Source organism: Anomalospiza imberbis, chromosome 27 (genome assembly GCF_031753505.1).
Source record: "Anomalospiza imberbis isolate Cuckoo-Finch-1a 21T00152 chromosome 27, ASM3175350v1, whole genome shotgun sequence".
NCBI classification, from domain to species: Eukaryota; Metazoa; Chordata; class Aves; order Passeriformes; family Viduidae; genus Anomalospiza; species Anomalospiza imberbis.
This window is the reverse complement of record NC_089707.1, coordinates 4,167,650-4,193,205: the sequence shown is the minus strand read 5'-3', so window position 1 is coordinate 4,193,205 and position 25,556 is coordinate 4,167,650. Positions and strand designations below refer to the sequence as shown.

General features: G+C 57.2%; 1 protein-coding gene across 3 annotated transcripts; it reads right to left on the bottom strand.

Annotated features, from left to right (window-relative positions):
- Positions 1-1,954: 1,954 nt before the first annotated feature.
- SH3GL1 (SH3 domain containing GRB2 like 1, endophilin A2) lies at positions 1,955-25,555 on the bottom strand. Of its 3 annotated transcripts, none has more exons than XM_068174225.1 (10): positions 25,402-25,555; positions 9,083-9,151; positions 8,908-8,980; positions 8,242-8,385; positions 6,661-6,794; positions 5,555-5,713; positions 5,025-5,128; positions 4,233-4,357; positions 3,742-3,798; positions 1,955-2,290 (listed from the first exon to the last, which is right to left on the bottom strand). In XM_068174225.1, the coding sequence occupies exons 1-10, from the start codon at positions 25,444-25,446 to the stop codon at positions 2,094-2,096; spliced, it is 1,107 nt and encodes a 368-aa protein (XP_068030326.1). In that variant the 5' UTR covers positions 25,447-25,555; the 3' UTR covers positions 1,955-2,093. The 3 variants fall into 3 exon arrangements, with proteins under 3 accessions (XP_068030326.1, XP_068030328.1, XP_068030327.1); XM_068174226.1 differs by having other exon boundaries at positions 1,961-2,290; positions 3,742-3,795; XM_068174227.1 differs by lacking the exon at positions 3,742-3,798 and having other exon boundaries at positions 1,956-2,290.
- Between the last annotated feature and the right edge of the window lies 1 nt (position 25,556).

The window sequence follows — 25,556 nt, the reverse complement described above, 5'->3', positions numbered from 1 at the left end:
GGATGTGTGAGGGAATGCCTCCCTGGGAGGGTGGGCAGGCCCTGGCACAGGGTGCCCAGAGCAGCAGTGGCTGCCCCTGGATCCCTGGAAGTGTCCAAGGCCAGGCTGGGCAGGGCTTGGAGCAGCCTGGGGTAGTGGAAGGTGTCCCTGCCCATGACCTTCCAGGTCCCATCCAATCCAAACCATTCCCTGATTCCACGACGCAGCTGTTAGAAAGAAGAAAACATTTAATACTTTCATTCAGAGATACAAGTCAAGAATTGTGGGTCATCAATTTTTTTCCCCTAAAAACCAGGAGAAACCATTACAAAAAACAAAACAAAAAAAGATCTAGCGAGGTGTCCCAGCTGACAGAACGCATTTCAATCCACCTGAGCGGGAGCCGGTGTCCCTGGGATGTGACCCTGGTCCCACCGGGGAGGGGACACCCCAGGACTCCGGTCCCTTGGGCTCCCTGCCCTGCTGGGAGCAGGGGGGGCTGCCCTGTGCCCCCCTGGGGCCGGGGTCACTGCTTGGGGTGCGGGGGTCAGACACACGTGGACATGCACAGACCAAATCCTTACAGAGAAGGGGATCAGGAGCCGGGAGCAGCAGGGACAGGGGTGCTGCAGCACAGCCCTGCACAGAGCTGGGGCTCAGAGAGCAGGGCTGGGGCCCGTCCCAGCCCCACGAGGGGAAGAACCCACTTTTGTAGCAAGGAAAACCACGGAGCCCAGCAAGCGCTGGGGCGAGCGCTGCCCTGCGGCCCCATGCCAAGCCCGTCCCCACCTCCTGGCCAGGAAAAGCACAGCTCAGGGAGAAGGGCTGGCAGAAGTGACACCGAGATGAACCATCCCTGTTCCCAGCAATCCAGGGGCAGAGCGGTGTGTTGCCCCCCAGGGAGGGTGGCTGTGGGAAGGGTGGGAGCACAGGGAAGGCACAGGAGGGCCAGGTGAGCTCCAGCTGTAGGAGGGATCCCCCGGGAAGGGGGAATGGGCAGAGCCCTGGGCAGAGGAGCCACGACCTCTGCCCCACCACAGAGATACCCTGGGCGGTGGCCCAGTTCCAGATGATCTTCCAGGCGTGACCGACTTGGGAGAGTTTGTAGCAGGAAAAGGTTTTTTTCCTGAGGTCCAGGAAAAAACCACGGGCAGAAGGAGCAGCCCCCCATCAGGGGTTGAGCTCTGTGGGGAGGGGGCCAGGCAGGCAGGGGACATCCCTACTGTCCCTCCGGGATGGACAGGGATGGCTCCAAGCCCCAGGCAGGGCTCAGCACCTGCCCTGCAGGGCTGCCTTAGTGTTCACTGGGTGTTTTAGTGTTGCTGTGCCCCAGCTCCCCTCCCCTGATCCCTCTGAGATCCCTCTGGGGATCCGTGGGGACAGGGGCAGGTTCGCTGGGGCGAGGGTGGGGCTGGGACTGCCCTGCCTGGGCTGTGTGTCCAGGACACATCCCAGCTCTGCCACCGGGCTCATCCGTGTGTCCTGGACACATCCCAGTCTCATCTGTGTGTCCAGGACACATCCCAGTCTCATCCGTGTGTCCAGGACACATCCCAGCTCTGCCACCGGGCTCATCCGTGTGTCCAGGACACATCCCAGCTCTGTGACCTGCCTGATCCGTGTGTCCAGGACACATCCCAGCTCTGTCACCTGCCTGATCCGTGTGTCCAGGACACATCCCAGCTCTGTCACCTGCCTGATCCGTGTGTCCAGGACACATCCCAGCTCTGTCACCTGCCTGATCCGTGTGTCCAGGACACATCCCAGCTCTGTCACCTGCCTCATCCGTGTGTCCAGGACACATCCCGGCTCTCCCACCTGCCTCATCCGGGTGCTGGACCCAAAGGAAAGACGGGAAGTGGGGAGGGACAGGGACAAGGACAGGCACAGGACAGTGCCGGTGGCACGGCCAGGGCTGGGGGCGCACAAAGTACCGAAGTTCAAGCACCAGAAGGACAAAGAAAAAAAAAAAAATAAAACAAATTCACAGGGGGAAGGGGCCGTGGGACCCTTCTGGTTTGTTCCCTGGTAGCGCCTGGCCCCGAGGTGAGGCGGGGAGGGCGGGGATGGAGCTGGAATGGAGCTCGGGACACTCGGGGCGGAGCGGCGCCGTCTCACTGAGGTAGCGGGACCAGCACTTCCACGTAGTTGAGCGGGAAGAAGCCGGACTGGCCGTGGATCATGCCCTCGTACCAGTTCTCGTCGATCTGGTTCGTCAGGGTGATGATGTCGCCCTCCTTGAAGCCCAGCTCGCCGTCGTTCTCGGGCTCGAAGTCGTAGAGGGCTTTGCAGCAGGGCTGGTCCAGGGGGGCTGCGGGGACAGCGGGGACACGTCAGCAGGACCCCACTCAGCCCTGCCCTGGCACCGGGGATTCCTGCTGCGGGCTCTGCATCCTGCCTGGCTGGCAGGGCTGGCTCCACTGGCCCTTCACTGCTCCCTGCAGTTCCTGTGCTCCCCGCTCCTGTCCCAGCACAGATCTGCCTCCAACAGCCGTGCGCTGCTCCTGCCTGCACTTCTGCATTCCAACCTCAACGGGATCACTGACAAGGCACGTTATCCCTCCGGAGAGCTGAGAACCTGCCCTGAGCCTCGCTGGTGGGGTTGGACATGGAGGAGGACTCTGGAGGGGTCACCCCACACCTGAGGGTGACAGGAGGGACCGGACAGCAGCTGCCTCCCTGGTCACGGGGCTTCAAATCCATGAGCAGCCCCTCAAAACTCAGGAGAAGCCAGAAATATCATTCCCCCAGCTCAGCTCCAGTTTAATCATCACCTTTTAGCTGCAAAGGGATTCTCTGTGGGATTTCCTGCTGCTCACTCTGTGTGCTGACATTTTGGGACTCAGCTTTGGAGCTGGGAGAATCCCAGTGGAAAGGGACAGAGCTGAGAGACACCTCCAGGGCCTGCAGGACCCCCCAGCCCTCCCCACTGTGCTGGGGCTCTCCCAGCCAGGGCAAGGGAATGGCAGCAAGGGCACATCCAGCTGCTGAATATCCCTGGAAGTGTCCCAGGCCAGGTTGGACAGGGCCTGGAGCAGCCTGGGACAGTGGGAGGTGTCCCTGCCCATGGCAGGGGGTGGAATGAGATGGTCCCTCCCAACCCAAACCATTCCACGATTCCAGGACCCACAGCACGGGAGGGCCCAGCATGAGAAGAACACTCAGAAATCACCACAAGCAGCAGCCAGACATCGATGGGTTTGAGAGAACTCCCCAAATCACCAGACTGGTCCCACCACCACGGCCCTGCTCCAGGCTCCTTCCCAGCACAACAGCTCCAAGCCCCAGCCCAGCCCAGGCATCCCAAGGTCCTGCAGGAGGAACCACGGACCCCACATCACCCCACAACCCCTCTGGGACCACACCCCACAAACTCCATGAGCTGAGGTTCTGCCTCCTCCCTCCAGCCTTCCACAGGGACACGGGGAGCAGGAGTGGGAGAGATCCAGGCTGGGTGCTTGTAAGAACAGGGAAATCCTTGAGGTGTCTGATGTCTCATGGGAAAGCAGCTGATCCCTACGGATCAGGACATGCCTGGCTGCTGGGAGCTGCTGCATCTCCTCCAGGTGAGCCAGGCTCCGCTTTTGGGGGTGGAAAATCCCACTGGAGCGTGGCTGGGTTAATTCAGGGCTCAGCTCAGGCTCAGCAAGGAGGGATGAGCAGCTCCAAGGAGCAGCAGCAGCAGCAGCAGCAGGGAGGAGCAGCCAGGAGGGATGGGGAGAGGAGGCCACACACGGAGCAGTGCAGAGGGAGGAAACTCACGGATACTCCTGACGGAGGCCCGGGACGGCTTGTCCGACCGGAAAGAGGCGGAAGCTGCTTCCAAACAAAAGAGAGACATGCTTAAACCAACGGGAACGGGAGACGGGGACAGGCAGGGATCTGTTAGGAGAAACAGCAGGGCCCCCATGCTGTTAGGAACCCAGCGGGTTCAGGGAGGGAGGGAGGGATGCAGCGGGATGGAAGACAAGGAGGGAGGGAGAGAGGGAGGCTTCAGTTTTCCTGTCTGGCACTGACAGCAAGAGGCCCAGGCTGGAGACCCCTCTGGCACATCCCCAAAGCCAACACAGCAAAGGCTCCTGGGTCCCAGGAGAAAAGAGCCCGATCTAGAGGCATTCCTGACGTTTTCCAGAGCCACAGGCTCGTGCAGGAGCATCCAGCACAGCAGGAACATCCTGTGCAGGCAGAGCAGCTGCCCTCCTTCCCTGGGAGGCTGCTCCAGAGGCACCAGTGAACACCTGGGACAACGTTACCTGAGACTTTGGGGGTGGGGTTGCAGGAGAAGCCCCCGTTGGACTGGTCAGTCTCCCTGAAGTCGTACGTCTCCCTGGGCTTGGGTTTGTATTCCCGCTTGGGACGTGAGGAGGCCTCCCTCATCCTGGGACAGGGAAAAGAAACATGGGAAAGTGCAATGAACAATGGAACAGGATGGGATCAACACGGTGTTTATCCTCCTGGGGGGCTGCACAGGGCAGGAAGGGGTTTGGAGACAGGGATTTGCACAAGTCCCTGTGCTGGAGCCTTTGGAAGGTGGGGCTTCCCCAGGGTTTGGGATCTGCCCTTCGAGAGGGCCCACACATCCCAGGTTTTGCTATGGAATGCTCAGGAATTCAGGCCAGCAGAGGACACTCGTGCTGTAGTTTGAAAGCTCAGACTTGGCAGGGTCCTCCCAGCTCCTCCCAATTCAGAGCAGGCACGGGATCCACTCTGCAGTTTCTCCCAGGAGGGAAGAGCAGCAGGGCAGCATGGCCAGATCCTCCCCAGAATTGGGAGGCTGAGGAAGGAGAGGTAGGACAAGCCTTCCTCAGCCAGGATTTGGGCTGGATCAGACACCCAACTAAATTCAAATCCTACCTGGAACAGCCACAGGAATTGGCTTTTTCAAGGCCAGGCTGGACAGGGCTCAGGGCAACCTGGGGTAGTGGAAGGTGCCCCTCCTCCATGAGCCCCAAGATCCCTTCCAACCCCATCCATTGTGGGACTCTGGGATTCCAAGGGGGACTCAGGTGTTTCCAGAGGTTTCCAGGGAACACCCTGGGACTCACCTGCGCTTGAGCTTCTCGGCCAGCTCGTCCAGGATCTGCACGGCCTGCCTGTGGTAATCCAGCTGGGCGTCCACCAGGGCTGACAGCTGGCTCACCTGCTCGATCTGGGCAACACCAGGCTGGCATCAGCACCTGCTCCCAGCTGGACACTCCTGCACTGCCCTGGGGCAGCCGTGGGGAGCCCAGGAGATTTGGGATTCGGCTGAGACCACGCAGGACAGAGCCCATTTCCTGCCACTGCGGGTTTGCCAGCTGGGAAATCCTTCCCAAACCCTTCCCAGCTGTGTTACCTCCCAAACTGATCCCCCCACCACCCCGAGAGGAGCATGTTTGGTGCCAGGCACAGGCTCTGCTCTGGCCAAGAGCTGGGTCAGGGGCTAAGCAAAGGCCTGTCACTCAGATTTGGGCTTTCCCAAAGCAGAATCACATTTGGGAAGAGAGGAGTGGAAACTGGTGTGTAATCAGTGCCTCCCTCAGGAGATCCCACCCCAGGGACACAGAACCCCCCAGCTCTGCTCTCCCACACTCACATCTGTCTCCAGGAGGTTGTGCATGCTGGTCTCTGCCACTTCCTTGGACTCCTCAAACTTCTCCATGGCCTGCCGGAGCTCCTCATCGGGGATCTTGCCCTGTCGCTTCTTCTTGTAGTCGAAGTCCAGGCGCCTCCCTTCCAGCTTCTTGAGATGGTGCTGGGGGAGGATGGAGAGAACAGGGAAGAGGGAAAAGCCAGAGGCTTGGGAGGGCAGCTCCAGTTACAGGCTGAGTTCATCGGTGTCAGAAACCTGATCTCCTGTGGCTCCCACCTTTGCTCCAGGTGGGAGAGAGGCCCCAGGGTGTGATGGGGGAATGATTCCAGACCCTTTCCACTGAGGAAAAGGCTGCAGAGCAGCCCAGGTCTGCTCCCCACAAAGCTTTTTGGGAAGGTGAAGAGCTGTCCTGCTCCTTTCAGCTCGCCAGGAGCTGCAGGGATCTCTGGAGAGCAGGAATGTGGGTTCTGGGCACTGCACTCCTGGATGTTAGGGCAGGGAGGTTTAAAGTAGCCCCATGGAAATGGGTACAGACAGGCACTGAGGCAGCACGTAGTGGTTATTTTACCCAGGACAGCACTGACAGTGGAAACTCCCTCAGGAGACTGGCCTGGGAAATTGGAGGTCGGGATGGATCCTGTTACAAGGCCTGCACTTGTCTGTGTGTAGCACACAGGAGCTGCTGAGCTCCCTGTTCTCCTAGTCAGACCCCAGAGAGCTCCTTGGGATGCTGAGTAGAGACCTGAGGGGAGCTTGCTCAGAGCTTGGAGCCCAAATTTATCCCATCTGGGAGCTCACAGCACTAAGAACCCAATTCAGCAAGCCCAGAAGGGATGTTGGGATGTATTCCCATGGCACCCTCCATCAAACATGGCAAATGGAGAACCATTCCAACCTGCATGCAGCCTTTTGGGCTGCTCGGGAGCAGCAGGAGCAGCGCTGAGCAGGGAGGAAATACCAGAGAGTCTGGAGGGAGAAAACACACACAGTGCAGGGAATTCCTGCCAGCCCCTGGTTCCCAGCACTCCAGAGCAGGCAGCTCCGTTCCCCAACAGCCAAAGAGCCCAGAGAGCAGGGAGACGAGGAGAGAGAACCATGGGGGTGCTTACCTGGATCTCTTTCAGGTCCTTGTCACACAGGTTCTGCAGGGGATCAATGAAGTTCTGTTTGACCTCAATGTCCAGCGAGTCCTTCACCTCCGCCAGGCGTTTCATGGATTCGCCGGCGTCGAGGAGCGCGTCCCCTGCAGGGAGGGCAGCAGGGAAAGGGAGAGGGAGAAGGGAATTGAACAGAGCCTGAGGCCCAGGGATCTGCCTCAGATCTCTTCCTTCTTCCTTCTCAGCAGGAAGCCCTTGTGGGTCCCAGAATCGTGGAGTGGTTTGGGTTGGAAGGACCCTAAAGCCCATCCAGTCCCACCTTCCACCGTCTCAGGTTGCTCCAAGCTGGCCTTGGACAGTCCCAGAGTTCAAAGTCACTCACTGAAACCTGTTCAGTTCCATCCTTTTCTAAGGCTCTGGCCACTCTGACATTTAAGCCAGCAAAGCATATTCAGTGCTGGCTTTTTAGTGCAGAGGAAACATTTAGAGATGAAATTATTCCCGTGCAGCTTTGGCAAAACAACAATTTCAGCAGTGCATGAACACAGGAAAATACATGAGTGAGAGAGATGGTCAAGGGAAAACATCTCTCCACTGTCCAGCTGGAAAAATCAATAGACCAGAAGTGTTATTTCACTTGTAATAACTCTGAAAAACCTGGAAGGGAGGGATGGAGTCCTCAATGCTGCTTTAAGGAGGCCATTAAGGAAAGAGAGTTCAGTGTGCTCTCCTAAAAGCTTCCTTCCCTTGCTCTCCTTAGTCCCTGTGAGCCAGGACTGATGCAGAGCTCTGAGCTGGCCGGGGAGGATCTCCAAAATCCTCTGTCAGTCCCAAAAGCAGCCAGAGGTTTTTAATTTTCCTGAGGCAAGGCAGCTCCTCCCTGTCCTGGCAGAGCCAGCTGTGCTGCCAGGGGGCCATCACGTGCGCTGGCCGAGGTTCCAGGGGATTAAAACTGATGTCACCAAAAGGCTTCACCCCCTCCTCCCTGCCAGTCACACGTGGCTCCAAGGAGCAGCCAGAAGATTTCTTGGCTTCAGCCTCCCAATGGAATCACAGCAAGGTTTGGGTTGGAAGGGATCCTTAAGAGCTCTGTGGAACTCCCAATTTTGCTCCATCCCGTTCCTGCTTCGCTGCTCAGTTGAGAGGGAAGTTTTTATTTTATGTGCAAATTTATCTCAGTGTTTAATAAGAAAGTGGATTGAGATCCAGGATATCTGGGATCACAGAATAACAGAATGGTTTGAGATGGAAGGAGCTTAAATCTCATTTAGTCCCACCTTCCACTGTCCCAGGCTGCTCCAACCTGGCCTTGGACACTTCCAGGGATTCAGGGGCAGCTGCAGCTGCTCTGGGTACCCTGTGCCAGGGCCTCACCCTCCTCACAGGCAGGAATTTTTTCCAATATCCCATCTAAACCTCCTCTCTTTCCCTTGGAATCTGCTCACTCTGGAAGCTTCTGAACCCCTTTTAAGCCCCACACACTGTTCAGTGCCACAAAGTTCACCCAAACCCTTCCAGAATTCAGAGTGCCACCTCAGAAATGAATCGGGAGCCTGCCCCACTCCCCCCACCCCAGTCCTGGGGGGCACTCACCAAAGTTGGAATCCTCTCCCAGCTCCTTCCCGTAGCGGATCATGCACTCCCCCAGCAGCCCCTCGGACTGGGGGTAGCCGGGGTTCTTCACCTGCCCGCGGATCTTGGACATCGTGTTGAGCATGGTGAGCTTGGCTCTGGAAGCTGCCACACAAACACCTCAGCTTCTGCCACCTCTGCATTCCCTGCATCCCTCAGCAGGCTTTTTCCCCCCCCTTTCTAGACCCAAAGCCAAGAGGCTCCATTGTCTCCATCCCTCGGAAATATTCCTTGCTGTGAAAAAAGGTTCTTTTCCAAGACACAAAGCAAAAATAGTTCCCCACTGCTTGACCAGGGATGGCCAAAGGAGTTTCCCCAGCCCCACCAGGGTCCCTGGAGTGCTCTCTGGAGCAGCTGGTTGGAAGGATGCAGGCTGACAGAGCCAGCCACCCCTTCCCAGCCCAGAAACACCACTTTTCCTGGACATTCCGAGAAAAACTGGTCCCCTTAGGGCCTCTCTAGGTCTGAGGCAAAAGCTGCATCTGTTCTGCCCCTGCTCAGCAGCCTGGATTCAGGAGGGGTACCCAGATCTCCCCCTGATCCAAACCTGGAGCAAAAGGGGTCTCCCTGATCTCCCCGTTTCCCTGGAAAAGCTGGGAAGGGGACAGGGGAGGTGCAGGCCCTCACCTGGGTTGGGCTGGAGGTACTCTATGGTTCTGGTCAGTACTTCTGTGACAGCCTTGCTGGTCACGTCCACTTTCTGCAGGAGAGACAAGAGCCCAGTGAGGATCAGCTCAGGGATTCAGCCAACCCCACAGGAGCCATGGGGTGATTTTGGGGATTCCTCTGGTTCCCCACTCACCTTTTCCATCTCCTTGAAGTCATCGTCTAACTTGGTCCCTTCAGCCCCTCCGACCTTCTCGCTGACCAGCTGTGGAGAAAGGACAAGGGAGGAGGATCAGGCACTGACTGTACCTTCCCACCTCAAGGAGGAATTCTCTGGGAGAGAATGGGAACAGGGATGGTCCACACAGCACCTGCAAAAGAAAGGAGGTGGCAGGAACAACCCAAAGCCCCTCAAAAAGATCCCACCAAAGCCCCAAACATCCCTGAGCACCCAAAGCTTGGCTCAGTCAGGATGTTCCTCACTCACCAGGAGCTCCACAGCTCCCTAAATCCCAGCCCACGGCTCCAACTCCAACGCCTGCTGGAAAAAACAAGCAGCACAAACGTCTCTCAGCTCCATTTGGAGCCAAGGACTCAGTTTCACACACAGCAAAATCCAAGTAAACAGGGAATGAACACACTCAGCTCCCAGCAGGCAGCACAGAACAGCCTGGGGAGCGCAGGGGGAGAGCACAGCCACCACTCTGCAACTGCTGGAGCAGCTCAGGATCTGGGACAAGGGGCTGGAATTCTTTGTCAGAGGAGATGTTTGACAAGCTGGGAAGTCAAGGCTCATTTCATGGGAAGGCCTCAGCAGCTCCTTGAGGGGATCCTTCAGTCCAAGAACAGCCCCAGACCCTGACCTGCAGTGTTCCCTGCCCAGGGGTGACCAATGGCCCCAGTAACCCCCCCAGAAGTGTCCTTCCCTGCAGCCCAGGCAGGGCAATGTTCCCTTCCCAGCCCCTGCACTGCCTGGGGATGCAGGACATGGGAATTGGCCAAAATTGGAATCATGGAATGGCTGAGGTTGGAAAAGACCTCCAAGATCATGGAGTCTGACCATGTTCACCTCTAACCCATGTCCCCAGGTGCCACATCTGCATGTTTTTTGGACTCCTCCAGGGATGGGGACTCCAGCACTGCTCTGGGCAGCTGTGCCAATGCCTGGCCACCCTTTCCATGAAGAATTTTTCCCTGAATTCCAATCTAAACCTTCCCTGGTGCAACTTGAGGCTGTTTCCTCTAGTCCTGTTGTTCCCTGGGAGCAGAGCCCAACCCCCACCTGGCTCCACCCTCCTGTCAGGGAGCTGTGGGGAGCAATTAGTGATTATTTTGCCCCAAATGACAGCAAATTCCCCATCCAGACATCCAAAGCGGTCTGGGAAACCTGGCACTGGTTCCCCGGGTTCCATGCCTGCCCCGGGGCATTGCCAGGATTCCTCCTGTTTGTGCTGAAATCTCCAGATCTGAAGGAACAATCGGGTTTGTTTACTCCAACATCAAATATTTGATTTTTATCGAGGCTTTCTTCCTCTGGAACACTCCTGCTCCCATGAGGATACAAAATGGGGCTGGATGTTTTCTGAGGAAGAGGGGGAGGAACCCCTTTAGGGAATTATCCAGGTTCAGAAGCACCTGGAGACACCAAACCAGCCGAAGGGAAGGGAAGGGAAGGGAAGAAATAGGAAAGGAAAAAGAGAGAGGAAAGGAAGGAAAGCTCTCCTGGTTCACCCAGCTCTGGATTTCACTCTCCTACTTTAACCCTCTAATAAGGGACATGGGACACAGCCAGAGTGAACCAGGCTGGGCAATCTCTGCTCCTTATTCACTGCTCCCTATTCCCTGCTTTCAATCCCTGCTCCCCGTTCCCTGGTCCCATTCCCTGCTCCCCACTCCCTGCTCTCAATCCCTACTCCCTGTTCCAATCCCTGCTCTCAATCCCTGCTCTCCAAACCCTGCTCCCTGTTCCAATCCCTGCTCTCAATCCCTGCTCCCAAACCCTGTTCCCAATCCCTGCTCCCTGCTCTCAATCCCTGCTCCCCAAACCCTGGTCCCAATCCCTGCTCCCTGGTCCCAATCCCTGCTCTCAATCCCTGCTCCCAAACCCTGTTCCCAATCCCTGCTCCCTGCTCTCAATCCCTGCTCCCCAAACCCTGGTCCCAATCCCTGCTCCCTGCTCCTAATCCCTGCTCCCAATCCCTGCTCTCAGTCCCAGCTCTCCAATCCCTGCTCTCAATCCCTGCTCCCAGTCTCAGCTCCCTGGTCCCAATCCCTGCTCCCTGGTCCCAATCCCTGCTCCCTGTTCCAATCCCTGCTCTCAATCCCTGCTCCCAAACCCTGTTCCCAATCCCTGCTCCCTGCTCTCAATCCCTGCTCCCCAAACCCTGGTCCCAATCCCTGCTCTCAGTCCCAGCTCTCCAATCCTTGCTCTCAATCCCTGCTCCCAGTCTCAGCTCCCCCATCCCTGCTCCTGTCCAGCCCTTGGAAGCAGCTCCAGGGGACAGATCCCATCAGCCCCAGCTGCCTGCAGATGGAGAACCCATCCGAGTGGGATTTCCTGCTTTCCTTGGACGCCTGCTCCACACCAGGGGTGCCAGCACACACCCCAGCCCCGAGTTGGCCAGGCACGCTTTTCTCTCGAGCCTGGAAAACATCCCAGGAGCAGCTGCCAGGCCTGCCAGGACAAGCTCAGCAGGACACAGCTCTGCCCCAGCTGCCACCCCCTGTCCCCTGCCAAGAATGGGATCCCTGCCACAGCCAGAACGGGATCCCTTCCACCAGGGTCGCACCCCCAGAAGCCCGCTCTGTTCCCTAACACACCTGGGAAGGGTGCAGCCACCCCAAGCAGTTCCAATCCCACTTTTCTCACAGGATTTGTGGCTTGTGAAGCTGTAAATAACCCTTGCCAGGACTCTGCTCCGAGGGGCCCGCGTGCCAGGCTGGCAGAATCCATCCCCACAGCGATTCCGGAGGCTCCACACCCTCTGGAGAGCCCAGAGAAGTGAAGGAAGCAAAACCCCCTCATTTCCAGACTAATTTAATCCTCCTTTTGACGTCCAAGAAGTGCTGCTGCTGCCCTGCTGGGAGGGAATAATAAGATTGAGGTTCTCTCCCTGCTGGCTCTAATTAAACTGGGAGGCATCAGCACGGGAGGAGAGGAGGAGGGACTCCATCCCCACATCCCCCAAACCCGTCAGGAAGGGAGACAAACCAACACAGATCCCCCAGACACGAGCCTGGAGGAGCTGTCATCAGCTCCTGGTTTAACCTGGAGCCTCACCGTGCTCAGGGAGCCGAATTTCCAAAGTCCCCCATTGTGCATCCCATCGTGCTTCCCCCAAAGGGCCTGGGAAGGATGGGAAGGGGGTGCCTGCCTTCCCCTGACCTCTCCAGGATCCATGGAAGGAAGGAAGGGAAGGAAGGAAGGAAGGGTTTATCCATACATTGCTTGGCCTAAGGGAACTGGAAGGCAGTTGGAAGAATGCTGGCGCTGCAGATTCCAGCAGCCCTTCCCCCAGGAAGCAGCCATGGGGCTTTTTGGAGGATGTGCTGACAATTCTTCTGCATTTTGATTTCCTGAGCAGCCAGGAGAAGGCTTGGGATACATCCCTATTCCCCTGGCTGGGATCTCACCTCTCCTGAAGCCAGACTGGGAAAGGATGGCAAGAGCAGACATGGAAATGGTTAAAAACCAAACCAAACCAAACCAAACCAAACATTCCCTGGGAGTGGAAGAGCAGAACAAGTCTGGCCTCCCTGGTTTCTGGATGGGAAACATGCAAGGGGTTCACCCTGGGAGCAGCAAGAGCCGGAGCCTTTGGCCAAACACTTCCCAGAGCAAATATTGGCCCAGGGCGCTGCAGCTGGCACGGCCTGGGCAGATACAATCTGCTCCCACTTGGCTGCTCCTGGCAGATATTTCACCTGGAATTCCACCCACAGGGCCCTGCGAGGGAGGTGAGGGCTGAGGCAGCCTGTGCACGCCAGCTGAGGAGCCAGGAGCACACCACTCACCTCCAGCTGGGTTTAATTAAAAGGACACAGCTCAAATGTGCCCCAGATAGCTCCAACCTGAGGTGGGGGTGGCAGGGAGGTGCCTCAGGTTCCTGGGAGCTCAGCATCCAGCCAGGCTCATCATCAGGAGAGCTCATCCAGAGGGATTGGACACAGCCCCTCTCCACCCAAGGCTGCTCCAGCCACGCTTCATTCTGGAGCTGTCGGGGGATTCCTTCAGATTCCTTGGCAGGGCTCATCCAGAGGGATTGGATACAGCCTCTCTCCACCCAAGGCTGCTCCAGCCATGCTCCACAGCTTCATTCTGGAGCTCACAGGGGATTCCTTCAGATTCCTCGGCAGGGGTGTGGGAATGGGAACAATCCCGACTTCTTGTGGGGGAAGATCTCAGGAATGAAAGAGCCGTTGTTGGAATGAGCCAGGGTGGCCAGGGGAGAGGCAGGAATTGTGTGTGTGCATGGAGAGGGGCAAGGAGGGATGCACAGGGACTCTCCTGGCAGCTGGACTGGGGAAGGAAGGTGGGAATGCTGCACAGCCGCTCGCAGCTCCCGGGAGTCTGGCTGGGATGTGCCTTGGTAAATTCAGGAGCATGGAAGGTTAGGAGAGATTCTGGGAGCAGAGCTGGGCAGTCCCACGTGGGGAATTCCTGCATCGTTCCAGGTGTACAGGTGGGACAGATGTGGAGGAAAAAAAGGTGATTTTGGGGCTGCACCATCAGCAAAATCCCTAATAAACCTGGGAAGGTGCCAGGAGCCAAACTTCCCCAGCTGAGGAGCTCCTCAAAAGCTGGAGAAGGGCAGATTCCAGCACAGCCACCCTGAAGGTCTCATCTGCCCAGCTCATGGATGAGCGAGCTCAAATCCATGTTATTCTCTGCTGATCACCAGCTTCCCCACGGGATTTCACAGACCTCATTTTGATATTTTGCTCTCCAGCCTTTAAATATTTTTAAATGGGAAATTATCCCTAATTCCCTCAGCCTCAAACAAGCAAAACACACCAGGAGAAACCCAAAAATCAGGGTTTTTTTTAAACTCACTCTCTTTTTTCCAACGCAGTCAGCCCTATTTATAACACATCAAACATTTGCCATCCTTGCAATCAAAACAGTTCCCTACAGTCGACTGAAAACCTTATTCCTGCAGACTCTGGGGTATCAAAGCCTTCCTCTTCCTCCCCTCCACCCTCCCAACAGCAAGTTCCCCTCAAGAAATACAGAAACAAACCCACAGATGAGCAAACAGAGCCCTGGCTCCCTTCATCCCAGCCCAGGGTGAAAAGCCAGCCCACAAACTCAGGGAAAAAGGGGTGGGAATGTTTTGAACCCCCAAAGCTCGGCACAGGAGAAGGAGTGAAGGAAATCCAGTGTTAACTGGGATTGCTGGTGCCCAGTTTAATTGTGCCCAATGGCACAGATTTGTGGGATGCTCCATAAAACCTAAATAGAGGCACCACCACCTCCCCAGCTCAGCAGGGTGTGACTCCCTGGCATTCAGCTTCATTTTGGGTCATCCCCACCATCCTGCAGAGCCAACGTGACCCTGCCCAGCTCCGTGTGTGTGTGAGCCTGGGAACACAGCAAAGGGCTTCAGTCACTCAGCCAGTGGGGCTTGGCAATGGCAGGGCTGGAAAGCCCCCAAAACCTCCTGGAAAAACACACCAGCCCAGCTGCAGCACCTGGAAAAGCCTGAGGGTTCTCCTGGAGTGCCCCACATGGCTCTGCTGCCATGGAGCTCCCTGCAGAACCAGCTGGTCCTGGGAGGTGTCCTGGGCCACCATGGGATCCCATTCCTGATGGGATCAGCCCACCCCGGGATCACAGCCCGTTCCTGAATCAAAGCTCTGATGAGCTCAGCCCATCCCAGGATCCCAGCCCACCCCAGGATCCCAGCCCTGTAGGCTCAGCCCATCCAAGGATCCCAGCCCTGTAGGCTCAGCCCATCCCGGGATCCCAGCCCTGGTGGGCTCAGCCCATCCCAGGATCCCAGCCCTGGTGGGCTCAGCCCATCCCGGGATCCCAGCCCTGGTGGGCTCAGCCCATCCCAGGATCCCAGCCCTGATGGGCTCAGCCCATCCCAGGATCCCAGCCCTGGTGGGCTCAGCCCATCCCGGGATCCCAGCCCTGGTGGGCTCAGCCCATCCAAGGATCCCAGCCCTGATGGGCTCAGCCCATCCCAGGACCCCATCTCAGGATCCCAGCCCACCCCAGGATCCCAGCCCTGTAGGCTCGGCTCAGCCCATCCCAGGATCCCGGCCCTGGTGGGCTCAGCCCATCCCGGGATCCCAGCCCTGGTGGGCTCAGCCCATCCCAGGATCCCAGCCCTGGTGGGCTCAGTCCATCTCAGGATCCCAGCCCTGATGGGCTCAGCCCATCCCAGGACCCCATCTCAGGATCCCAGCCCAACCCAGGATCCCAGCCCTGTAGGCTCGGCTCAGCCCACCCCAGGATCCCAGCCCTGTAGGCTCAGCCCATCCCAGGATCCCAGCCCTGTAGGCTCAGCCCATCCCGGGATCCCAGCCCTGGTGGGCTCAGCCCATCCCAGGATCCCAGCCCTGTAGGCTCAGCCCATCCCGGGATCCCAGCCCTGTAGGCTCGGCTCAGCCCATCCCAGGATCCCAGCCCTGTAGGCTCAGCCCATCCCGGGATCCCAGCCCTGATGGGCTCAGCCCATCCCGGGATCCCAGCCCTGTAGGCTCGGCTCAGCCCATCCCAGGATCCCAGCCCTGGTGGGCTCAGCCCATCCCAGGATCCCAGCCCTGATGGGCTCAGCCCATCCCAGGACCCCATCTCAGGATCCCAGCCCACCCCAGGATCCCAGCCCTGTAGGCTCAGCCCATGCCAGGATCCCAGCCCTGTAGGCTCAGCCCATCCCGGGATCCCAGCCCTGTAGGCTCAGCCCACCCCAGGATCCCAGCCCTGGTGGGCTCAGCCCATCCCGGGATCCCAGCCCTGTAGGCTCAGCCCATCCCGGGATCCCAGCCCTGGTGGGCTCAGCCCATCCCAGGATCCCAGCCCTGTAGGCTCAGCCCTTCCAAGGATCCCAGCCCTGGTGGGCTCAGTCCATCTCAGGATCCCAGCCCTGTAGGCTCAGCCCATCCCGGGATCCCAGCCCTGTAGGCTCAGCCCATCCCGGGATCCCAGCCCTGTAGGCTCGGCTCAGCCCATCCCGGGATCCCAGCCCTGGTGCCTGCCCCAGAGCAGCAGGCAGCCCGGGGTTGGGGTGAGCTGGGCACACCCACATCACAGCTCACACTGATCTGAGCAACTCCTGACCTACTTTGAGCAGAAGAAAACAGATCCCAGTGTTTATTGTGCAGAGCAGGGGAGGAACAATTACCTCCAGCCTTGGAAGAGGGAGGCACGTTCCCAAGTTCCCAGAGGCTGCCCCATCCCTGGCAGTGTCCAAGGCCAGCTTGGACGGAGCTTGGAGCAGCCAGGGACAGTCCAAGGTGTCCCTGCCATGGCAGGGTGGGACTCTGTGACCTTCAAGGTCCCTTCCAACCCAAACCACTCTGTGACCCTGGGATCTCTCACATCCCCTCCTGGCAAACCAGAGGAGGAGGAACAGCAGCCAGAGCTCTCAGGCTCCAGCCCCTCTAAGCACACCCTGCTGCTGGTTCCAAATGTCATCCCTATGGATCTGACCTGCCTGGGGGCACCAGGACACTCCACCAGCCACTCTATTGTCTGATTTTCCAGAGAAACAGCTCCCAGGAACATTCCCCAACCCTCAGCCTTCTCCTGCAGTTCCTTCCTTGTGTTTTTCCCACTCCCATCTTCCACGAGAAGCCAGTCCTGGCTGAGCCTTGCACCCAAGTGCTGGGGATGAGCTCCATGATGGAACCACGGAATCTCTGGCTTGGAAAAGACTCGTGCCAAGGCACTTGAGGTGCTTGGCTGCCTCCAGACACGTGCTCAGGGAAAACGTGTCTCGGAACACCCCGAGCTTCCCACCCCCTCAGCAGCTGAGACTGGGATCTCTCCCCTCCCCACAGCATCACAGGAATTCCTTGATCTGGAGCAGGAAGGTCAGGCTGGAACAATGAACAGCTCCTTCCCTCTGCCGAGGAGGAAAAGCTTCCCAGTGACCTCGGGTCGTAATCTTATCCTATGGAAACGGCGGGGAAGAGCTGCACAGGCGGCTTTCCAGGAGCCACCTGCCAGCCCTCCTCCTCCTCCTCCTCCTCCTCCTCCTCCTCCTCAGGATCGGGTGACTCATCTCCATCCAGCAGATGGGCTGCAGGAATGAGGACAGCGGGAATTAAAGGCAAACCCAGGATTGCAGCAGCAGCCGGGCCAGCCAAGGGCGCTCGGAGGATGCTCTGCAATGCAGCTGCTCCTTCCTGGCTTTGGGAATTCCTCCTCTCCTGGGCTGCAGGGCAGAGCTCAAACCCTGCCTGGGAGCCCTGGTTACCAGGCTCCCTGCTCACTGGGGTGATCTCTCAGCTCTTTTTTCCAGCAGGAGACAGAGAAGGGCACAACCCTCCCCCAGAGCAGGCTCATCCCAAAGGATGAAGGTTTCCACAGGAGTCTTGGAATGCTCGTGCTGGGGAGATGGGGGCACCTCCCAACAGCCATTTGCATCCTGTTTTCTGCTGTTATTAATTCTCACACGCTCTGAACCAAACCAGACACAATTTCTACTCAGCTGGGAAAAAAATCATGGAATTGGGTCAAGTTCCAGGGAAAACACAAACACATAAGGAGCAGCAGCAGCTCCTCTCTCCCCTGACACACTTCCAGTGACTTCAGCAATTGAGAGGAAGCTCACTAAACTGAAGGGAAACATGGAATACTGGCCTTGCATGCAGACTTCCTGCACAGCCTGCCCGTGTCCTATCCCAGTGAATCACAGCCTGGCTTTTCCAAATCTGCTGAGCCATCACTTCTTGGCAGCTCCACCCGGCCCCAGGACAGCAGCTCCTCGCCCTGGAGGCTTGGAGCTGCTCCTGAGATGGGACAGAAAAGTGCAGAGCACTAAAAGTGCCTCCTAGGAATCGCAATCCTTGTTTTTCCCAGCTGCAAAGCTTCAGGAAGAGCAGCCTTGTCCTGTAGTCAGCATTTGGAGGGTCGGCCCACACCGTGCTCTGAGGGATTTCCCAAAAAACAAGGGGGAAAAGAGGGAAAGGAGGGTGTAGGACACCTGTAAATTCCCAGAAAGAACACCAAGCAACAGAAGGGATTTCTGCTCCCGGTGAAAACCAGGAAAAACACCTCCCTGAGGTGCTGGGATCACCCAAAGTGAGGATACAGCAGGAGGCAAGAGACTGTCAGGAGCTGGGAAGGAGCCAGAAAACCTCTGGATTTGCAGGATGACGGGAGCAAGCCAGGCTGGTGGGACACAGAGAGCTGGTGACATGGAGAGCTGCTGGGACACGGCTCTACAGCCAGCAGGGAGATCAAAAAAGATCCAAATCTCCCCCAAAGGAAGAAAAACTCCTGTTTCTGGCGTGGGCTGGGTGGGAGAGCCCTGTGCAGAGCACGTTTCACACGGGGAGCAGGGCACAGACATCAAAGGGCACAGAAATGGCTGAGGACACTGTAAACACTCGTTTTCCTTGTTCCTTTGAATTCTAGGAAAAGCTCTGTGGCTATCAGAGCAGAGCACAGCATCCTAAGGAAGGGGAGAGTGGGAAGAGGCGACCCCAGCATCCCTAAGGCTGCCAGAGTTGTATCAAACTCCTGCATCAGCTCCTCCAGAGCTCTGCCCCAGGGCATTCCCCACATCCCAGGGCTTCTGGCAGCTTCCAGCCCATCCAAGATGCTGCTGAATCCGTTTCTTTCCTCACTGCACGCCGAGACTCCTTTTGGGATGGTTTAATCGGGATAAAATCCCCCCCAGCACTTGGCATCACTGTGGCCTTCCTGCCCTGCAGGCAAAGCCAGAGGTGGCTCAGAAATCCTGGGAGATGACATTTGGATGATGTTTTATCCCAGGCAGGCACAAAAGGCCAGAGCCTTTGCCCTTTATAACTCCCCCAGTACAATCAGGAGGAGCTTTACTGGGACAGGAGCTCCTCCAACATCTGGCACTCCGGATTTGTGCTGCCCCTGCTCCCTCAGAACCACAGACACACGTCAGCAGCAAAAAGGATAGTTCCTAATCCAGGGAAGAAAATCAGGGGAAAAAAAGAAGAAACAACCCAGCACCTTCTCCTGCAGTGGAATTGCTTTGGGTGTAGAAAATTGTTTACCCTTTTTCTGCCTTTTTCATCATGAAAGTGGGAAAATTAAGTTTAAATGTAGCTAATCTTGGGATGCAAAACCAGATTTGGTCAGGAAAGTGGTTAATAAATTGTCACTGGAGAATAAAGTCTTGCCCAGCCAAGGGGTGCAGCCGGGTTTTCAGGCTCTAGGATGAATTATGAAGCATTTTCTCAATTAGGAAAAGCCCTTTAAAGCTTTAATCATGCAAATTTAACCTTCTGTCTCAAAGACAGAATTTCATTATGGAGATGTTTAACTCATCTTTTTTTTTTTTTTTATCCTTTGGAGCAGAAAAGCAATTTAATTAGTGACAATACCATGAACTTTATTAATAGCCAGGCATTAGGAGATCCTAAAATTCCCAATGGCTTTAAAAGGACTGCTTCTATTAATTAGCTATTGGTGGCAATGCTGGGAGGGGGGGTTACAAGGCTTTTCTTGGAGGCAGGAGCAATCCAGACTCTCCTGATGGATTCTCCAGGACCGTGGGCACCTCCAGGCACTCCCAGCCCCAAAAACAGGAGAGGAAGCCCCAGCTCTGAGTCTGGGCCAGGCACGGCCCCTTCCTGCCAGAGGAACCTTTCCTGAAAGCCACGGGATCACTGACTGAAGGGATGGGGCTGAGGGGAACAGGAAAAGGAAATCTGTGAAAAATATATTAATTATCACTTTTGTAATCACAGAGAGAGGCCAAGATGAGCTGGATCCTGCACTAAATCCTGTCATGGAGCAGCTGAGGAAAAGGGAAGCTCTGGGATGCTATGGGGTTTTCCCAGGGCCATGAGCTGGATCTTTCCCATCTGATCCAGGGACGAAGGCTGGGACACAGCCATGGCACAGCTCAGAGAGAGCAGATCCACAGGAAAAGACAGGATCAGCCTCCTGCCTGCTGCCACTCCGGGCATCACATCCCAGGCTGGATTAATCCGGGCAGTTAAGGATGGGAAGGAGCAGGGACAGCGACCTCGGAGTTTTATGAAACACCAGCAGGGCTGGGATGCAGTGCTGAGTCTCCATGTGAACGAGTTCAGCTGGAATTACACAGCCAAAACCATCTGGATTCGGGATTTCTTTTATTTCTGGGCTTTTCAGCAGTTCTCCATCCTACCTGGGAGGGACAGCAGCAGGGATCCAGCAGGATCAGCCCCTCACATGCCAGCAGACACCAGGCTGCATTTTGGCACTGGGATTTCTGCAGTCTCAGGCAGGAGGAGCTGCCCTGCTCCCTCCCCATCCCCTGGTATTCTCACAGGGATGGGGCTGGGAGGCCTGGCAAAAGGCACTGGCATATGCAGGGATGGGGGAGAGGAGGAAGAAGAAGGAGGGGAAAAAAAAAAAGTGCTAAAGAAATGAATCAGCTTTTACAAGGCAGGCTGCCTGAGCTCATCCCCATTTTGCTCTTTCCCAGGAGGAAAGCAGTGGCAGGGAAAAGGGGGAGGAAGGATTTCCTTTTGCTCATCCAGGAAGCATCCCCTGCGCAAACAGCTGGATAAATCCATGATTTCATGACGTGGATTCAGCATCCCAGCACCACATGACCCCCCTGAGTCACAGATCCTGCCCTCATCCCAGATTCCCCCAGCTGCAAGCACAGGATAACACTTTCCCTGGCTGACATCAGCCACGGGAAGGGGAGCAAACAGAGCAGGATATGGAGAGCTGGACTTTCCCAGCTCTGCTTTCTGTCTCTGCCTTCCAGGAATCGGAGCTCCTGTTACTGTCAGAGCCCAATGGCTGCAAAAACAACCTTAAAGTGGGGGGAAAGTCAATTTATAGGAAACTCTGGAGTGAAACAATCCTGGAAAAATGAAACCTGCTTGGTTCTGGGGCTGCTCAGCTCCAACAATGATTGACCAGCAATGCAGGGACAGGGTTTTGATGCAAATCACTCTGGAAAAGGAGAGGGAATCCACAGGAAAATATCCTGGCTGCAGGTTTTCCCCTGGATGTGGCAGAGGCACCTCTGTGAGTATCCAGTCAGCATCAGCCAGCCCTGAAGGGATGCACTGGCACCTCATCCCTGGCTCCAAGAGGTTTGGGGACACTCAGCCTCTGCTTTCCACCTGCCACACGTGGAATCATGGAATGGGTGAGGTTGGAAAAGAGCTTGAAGGCCACTGAGTCCAGCCCAGCACCAGGTTCACCGCTGTGTCCCCAAGTGCCACATCCACATGGCTCTTGAACGCTTTGGGGATGGGGACTCCACCACTGCCCTGGGCAGCCTGTTCAATGCCCGACAATCTTTTCCATGGAAAAATTTGCATTAATATCAAAATTCAGCCTCACTGAGGCTGTTTCCTCTCTCCTGTCCCTTGTTCCTGGCAGACTGAGCCCTGTCCCCTTCCAGGGAGCTGTGGAGAGGAATGAGGTCTCCCCTGAGCCTCCTTTTCCCTGTGGATCTGCAGACACATCAGCAGAACAGCCCTCCCCAGTGCCAGCACAGCTGCAGGGAGCCAGGGGAGGATGCTGCTCTGGGATGGAAGCAGAGCTGGAGAATGTGACCCCAGCAAATTCAGCTTTCCCCCAGCCTCAAGAGCAGATGAATGTGGAAAGATAAACCCAGGAGCTGCAGGAGAATCCAGCCCAGGTTAATATTAATACAGAAACATCAGGTGCTGTGGGACAGAGGTTGGCAGGAGGCTCCAGGCTGGCAGGAATCAGCAAAATCCCTCGACTTCCCAGTCTAAATTCCCATGTACAGATAAGGAGCTTAGAGCCTGATGCTGCCAAATCCCTCCCACAGGAATTCCCTGCTCCCCTCTTTGCTCACAGGGTGCTGAGGCCCTGGCACAGCTCCCCAAAGACGCTGTGGCTGCCCCATCCCTGGAAGTGTCCAAGGCTTGGAGCAGTCTGAGATAGTGGAAGGTGTCCCTGCCCAGGGAATGGGATGAGATTAAGGTCCCTTCCAACCCCAACCATCCCAAAGACACCTCCTGCCTCCAAGAGAAAGCCTGGAGAGGCCAGTGGGAGCAGGGCTGAGTTAATATTAAAAAAAAAAAAACCAACCCAAAATGAACAAAGAACAAAAAAAAAAGGAGCTTTTGAAAGGTTCATCTGGGAAAGGGAAGGAAAATCCCACATGTGAAAGCGGAGCACAAAATCACCGCAGAGAGAACCTCAGCTGAGGAGGGAAGAAAGGAAACCCAGGGAGAAGTGAAGGAAATCCCAGCTCAGCAGCACCAAGAGCAATGACCACAAAGACCAAAAAAAAAAAGGGGAAATGCCCTCCCTGCCAGCTGCACCCTGTCCCCTCAGTGTCACACACGCTCTGGGAGCACATTCCGTGCCTCAGCTCGGAGCAGCACCTGGAGGAAGCTCCCAGGGCAGGGAAAGCTTTCCCTGCTGGCCCAGGGAGCTTGGCAAGGGCAGGTCCTGCTGGGCTGAGCTGTCAGTCCCAGGCTCTGGAGCACATCCCAGGCCAGGCAGGGAGCAAGGGGCTATTTATGGTCCAAAATACCTCTGGAAGCCTTGGGAGCTGTCATCAAACTCAGGGAGATGTGTGTGTGTGTCAAGGGCTGCTGAGATTTAATCAGCACTTGCCTCTTCTCCTTCTGGAAAATGGCTCTGGATGTGGAGGAGGAGGTGGCTGGGCTGTGGCTTGGGCCAGCACGAGCTCCTGAGCCCAGGCAGGCCTGGCAGGGCTCAGGCTCAGCTCACACAGGCACTGGGAGCACGTTAATCCAGTTTGGAAGGGCAGCAGCACCCAGGGCTGAACCCCAGCCTGGCTGGGGTTGGAAGGGACTTTAATCCCATCCTGTCCCAGCCCTGCCATGGCAGGGACACCTGCCACCGTCCCAGGCTGCTCCAAGCCCTGTCCCACCTGGCCTTGGGCACTGCCAGGGGGTGGAAGGAGATGAGCTCCGAGGTCTCCTCCATCCCAAACCCTGCTGTGCCCCACGGGCAGCACCCCCAGCAGCTGTGCTGGGAATCCCAGTGCTCCCAGCCACGCCTGGGCTCTGGGAAGGGCAGCACAAACCCATCCCTGCATTCCCCTGTCCCCAGAGAGCTCCTGGACTGCTCCTGCTGCCAGCTGAGCGTGTCCCGGGCAGGACTCCCGGGATCCCTCCAGCCCTGGTGCTGCTCCCCATCCCTGCTGACACCCTCAGCATCCCCCCAGAACAGCAGCCAGTCCTGCCCACTGCCTGGGAAGATCTGCAGGATTTTAGGATTTCCATCAGTTTGTACAAAACCCAAACGGTGCAAACAAAGCTGTTTCCACACCAGAAGGTCCTTGTGAATTCCAGGCTGGATGAAACCTTGGACCAGGCAGGCAGGGACTTCCCACCCTGTTCCCAGCTCCAAGCTGCTGCTGTTTCTCCCCCTTCCCCAGGATGTTTTCTCCAGCTTTCTTTATTTTTTTAGGGAACAGTTTGCTGTGAACAGGCAGAACCTGTTCTGGACACACTCGGAGCTGTTCCCCATCTGCAGCATTTGCCAGCACGACTCAGATTTTTTTTTTTTTTTTTTTCCAGGATACTCCAGGCTCTCTCCTGCGTGTGGGCGCCCGGCTGCCTCACCCAGGGGAGACGTGGGCTTGGAGGAATCACATGGATGAGGCCCACGAGCCAAGCCCTGCTCCCTCTGGATCCTGGAGAGGGATCCCAAACCCTTTGGGGTCCCTGCAGACCCCGCTCCTGGCTCTGTTTGCCTTCAATGAAGGACAGACGTGGAACAAAACGTAACATTTTAGGAAAGATCTTCCACATGTTGGACTTTGGCAGCGTCTGACGGTTTGAAGGGAGCCAAAAAATAACTAATCCTCCCCTCCTTCAGCCAAGGGCTGAGTGGGACCAGAGGGGAGAAAGGGTGGAAAGGGAAGGAAGGGAGGAAGAGACAAAAAAATGGCCAAACTGGAACCAGTGACTCCCAGTTTCCAGTCAGAGCATCTCTAAGTCATGGACACCTCTGTCCCTGGAGCACTGCAGGGGGTGGCAGCACCTCTGGAAGAACTTGTAATTCCTCCAAAAAGTGGTTTCATCTGGGGTTTAAAATGATATTTTTGGGCTCAGGAATGTGTTAGCCCTGAGTCACTGAGGGGTTTTCACCTCCTGACAGCACCACAGCACATCCAGGCCAGCAAAATCCTCCCACTCCGAGTCCCCAGCACGACCTTTCCCCATGGAAGTTGTGAAAAAACACCATAAAAACCACCCCACGATGGGTTTAGTGGGAAAGGGGGTGGAGGATGACTTCAGGAATTTGTTCTTTTGCTTTGCTGTGTAAATAAAGTGGATTTGGGGAAACAGAGCCAAGGAAGAAGGCGACACACGTCGCACACAGGGGTGGGATGAGCTGAAAGGGTTTAAACTCAGTGATGGAAAACACGATCCGTGCCAAATTTATCTGGAATTTAAACCAGGGGCACGAAAGCAGCAGCAGAGGGGGATTTGCGATTCCTGAACCGTTCCCAAAACGCATTAACAAAACTGCGAACGGGAAGCGGTGGGAAGGAGAATTCTGCTCGGGCAGGGGTCGGGAATGGCCAGCTCTCATTTGAGGGAGAGGGAAAAGGCGTTTCTGAGCCTCCCTGAGGCCAAATCCCAGGCGGAATCGTGGAAGGGCTCACGGAACATCCCGTTCCACCGGCCCGGCTGCTCCAAGCCCGGCAATTCGGGACAAGAGCTCCAAGGACACCACACCAACTCCTCGATCCTGCCGCCATTCCCGAACCTCTGACGCTTTTCCCGACTCCCCCCCAGCCTTTTCCCCCGTTCCAGCCGCTTTGCAGGAAGCGGGAGCTGCCCGAGGCCGGGCTGCAGCTGCCGCCGGGGTTACCGGGGCCGGTGCTCCCGGGGCTTCCTCCTGCGCTCCCGCTCCGCCTCTCCCGGCCGCTTTAGGGCCGGATCCGTCCCGGTTGTCCGGGAAGGGGGAAGCACCCCCCGTGACCCCCATGGTGTCGCCCGCCCCGCACCCTCCGCTCCCCGCCGGAGGAGTTTCCCTGCCCGTGTCCCCTCCGCGGTGCCACCGGGAGAGCGGCTCCCCCAAACCGGGAACCCCCCCCCCCGGCTGCCCGGGGCTCCCAGCTCCGCTCACGGCCCGCACCGAGCTCCGGGATCACACTGAGAACCGGGAGGTACGAGCCCGGGATACCGGAGGGTGCCAGGCTGGACACCGGGGGGTACCGGGGGATGCCCGGCGGGTCCAGCACCGGGACGCCGGGAGGGGATAACGGCGGGGATCGGGCACCGCCGGGGCAGCAGCGGCCGGGACGGGTTCTCCGAACCGGTAAGGGAAGAGCGGCCTCCCCGGAGCCCAGCGGCGGCGGGAACGGGCGCGGGGTGCCGGTGTCTCACCTGCGTCGCTTTGTAGAACTGCTTCTTCAGCCCCGCCACCGACATGGTGCCGGTGCCGGTACCTGGCCCGGTGGCGGCGGGACCTGCTGCGGGGGCGGCGGGAGCCTCGGGAGCCTCAGGACGCTCCGCCCGTCCCAGCCCGGCCCGGCCCGTCC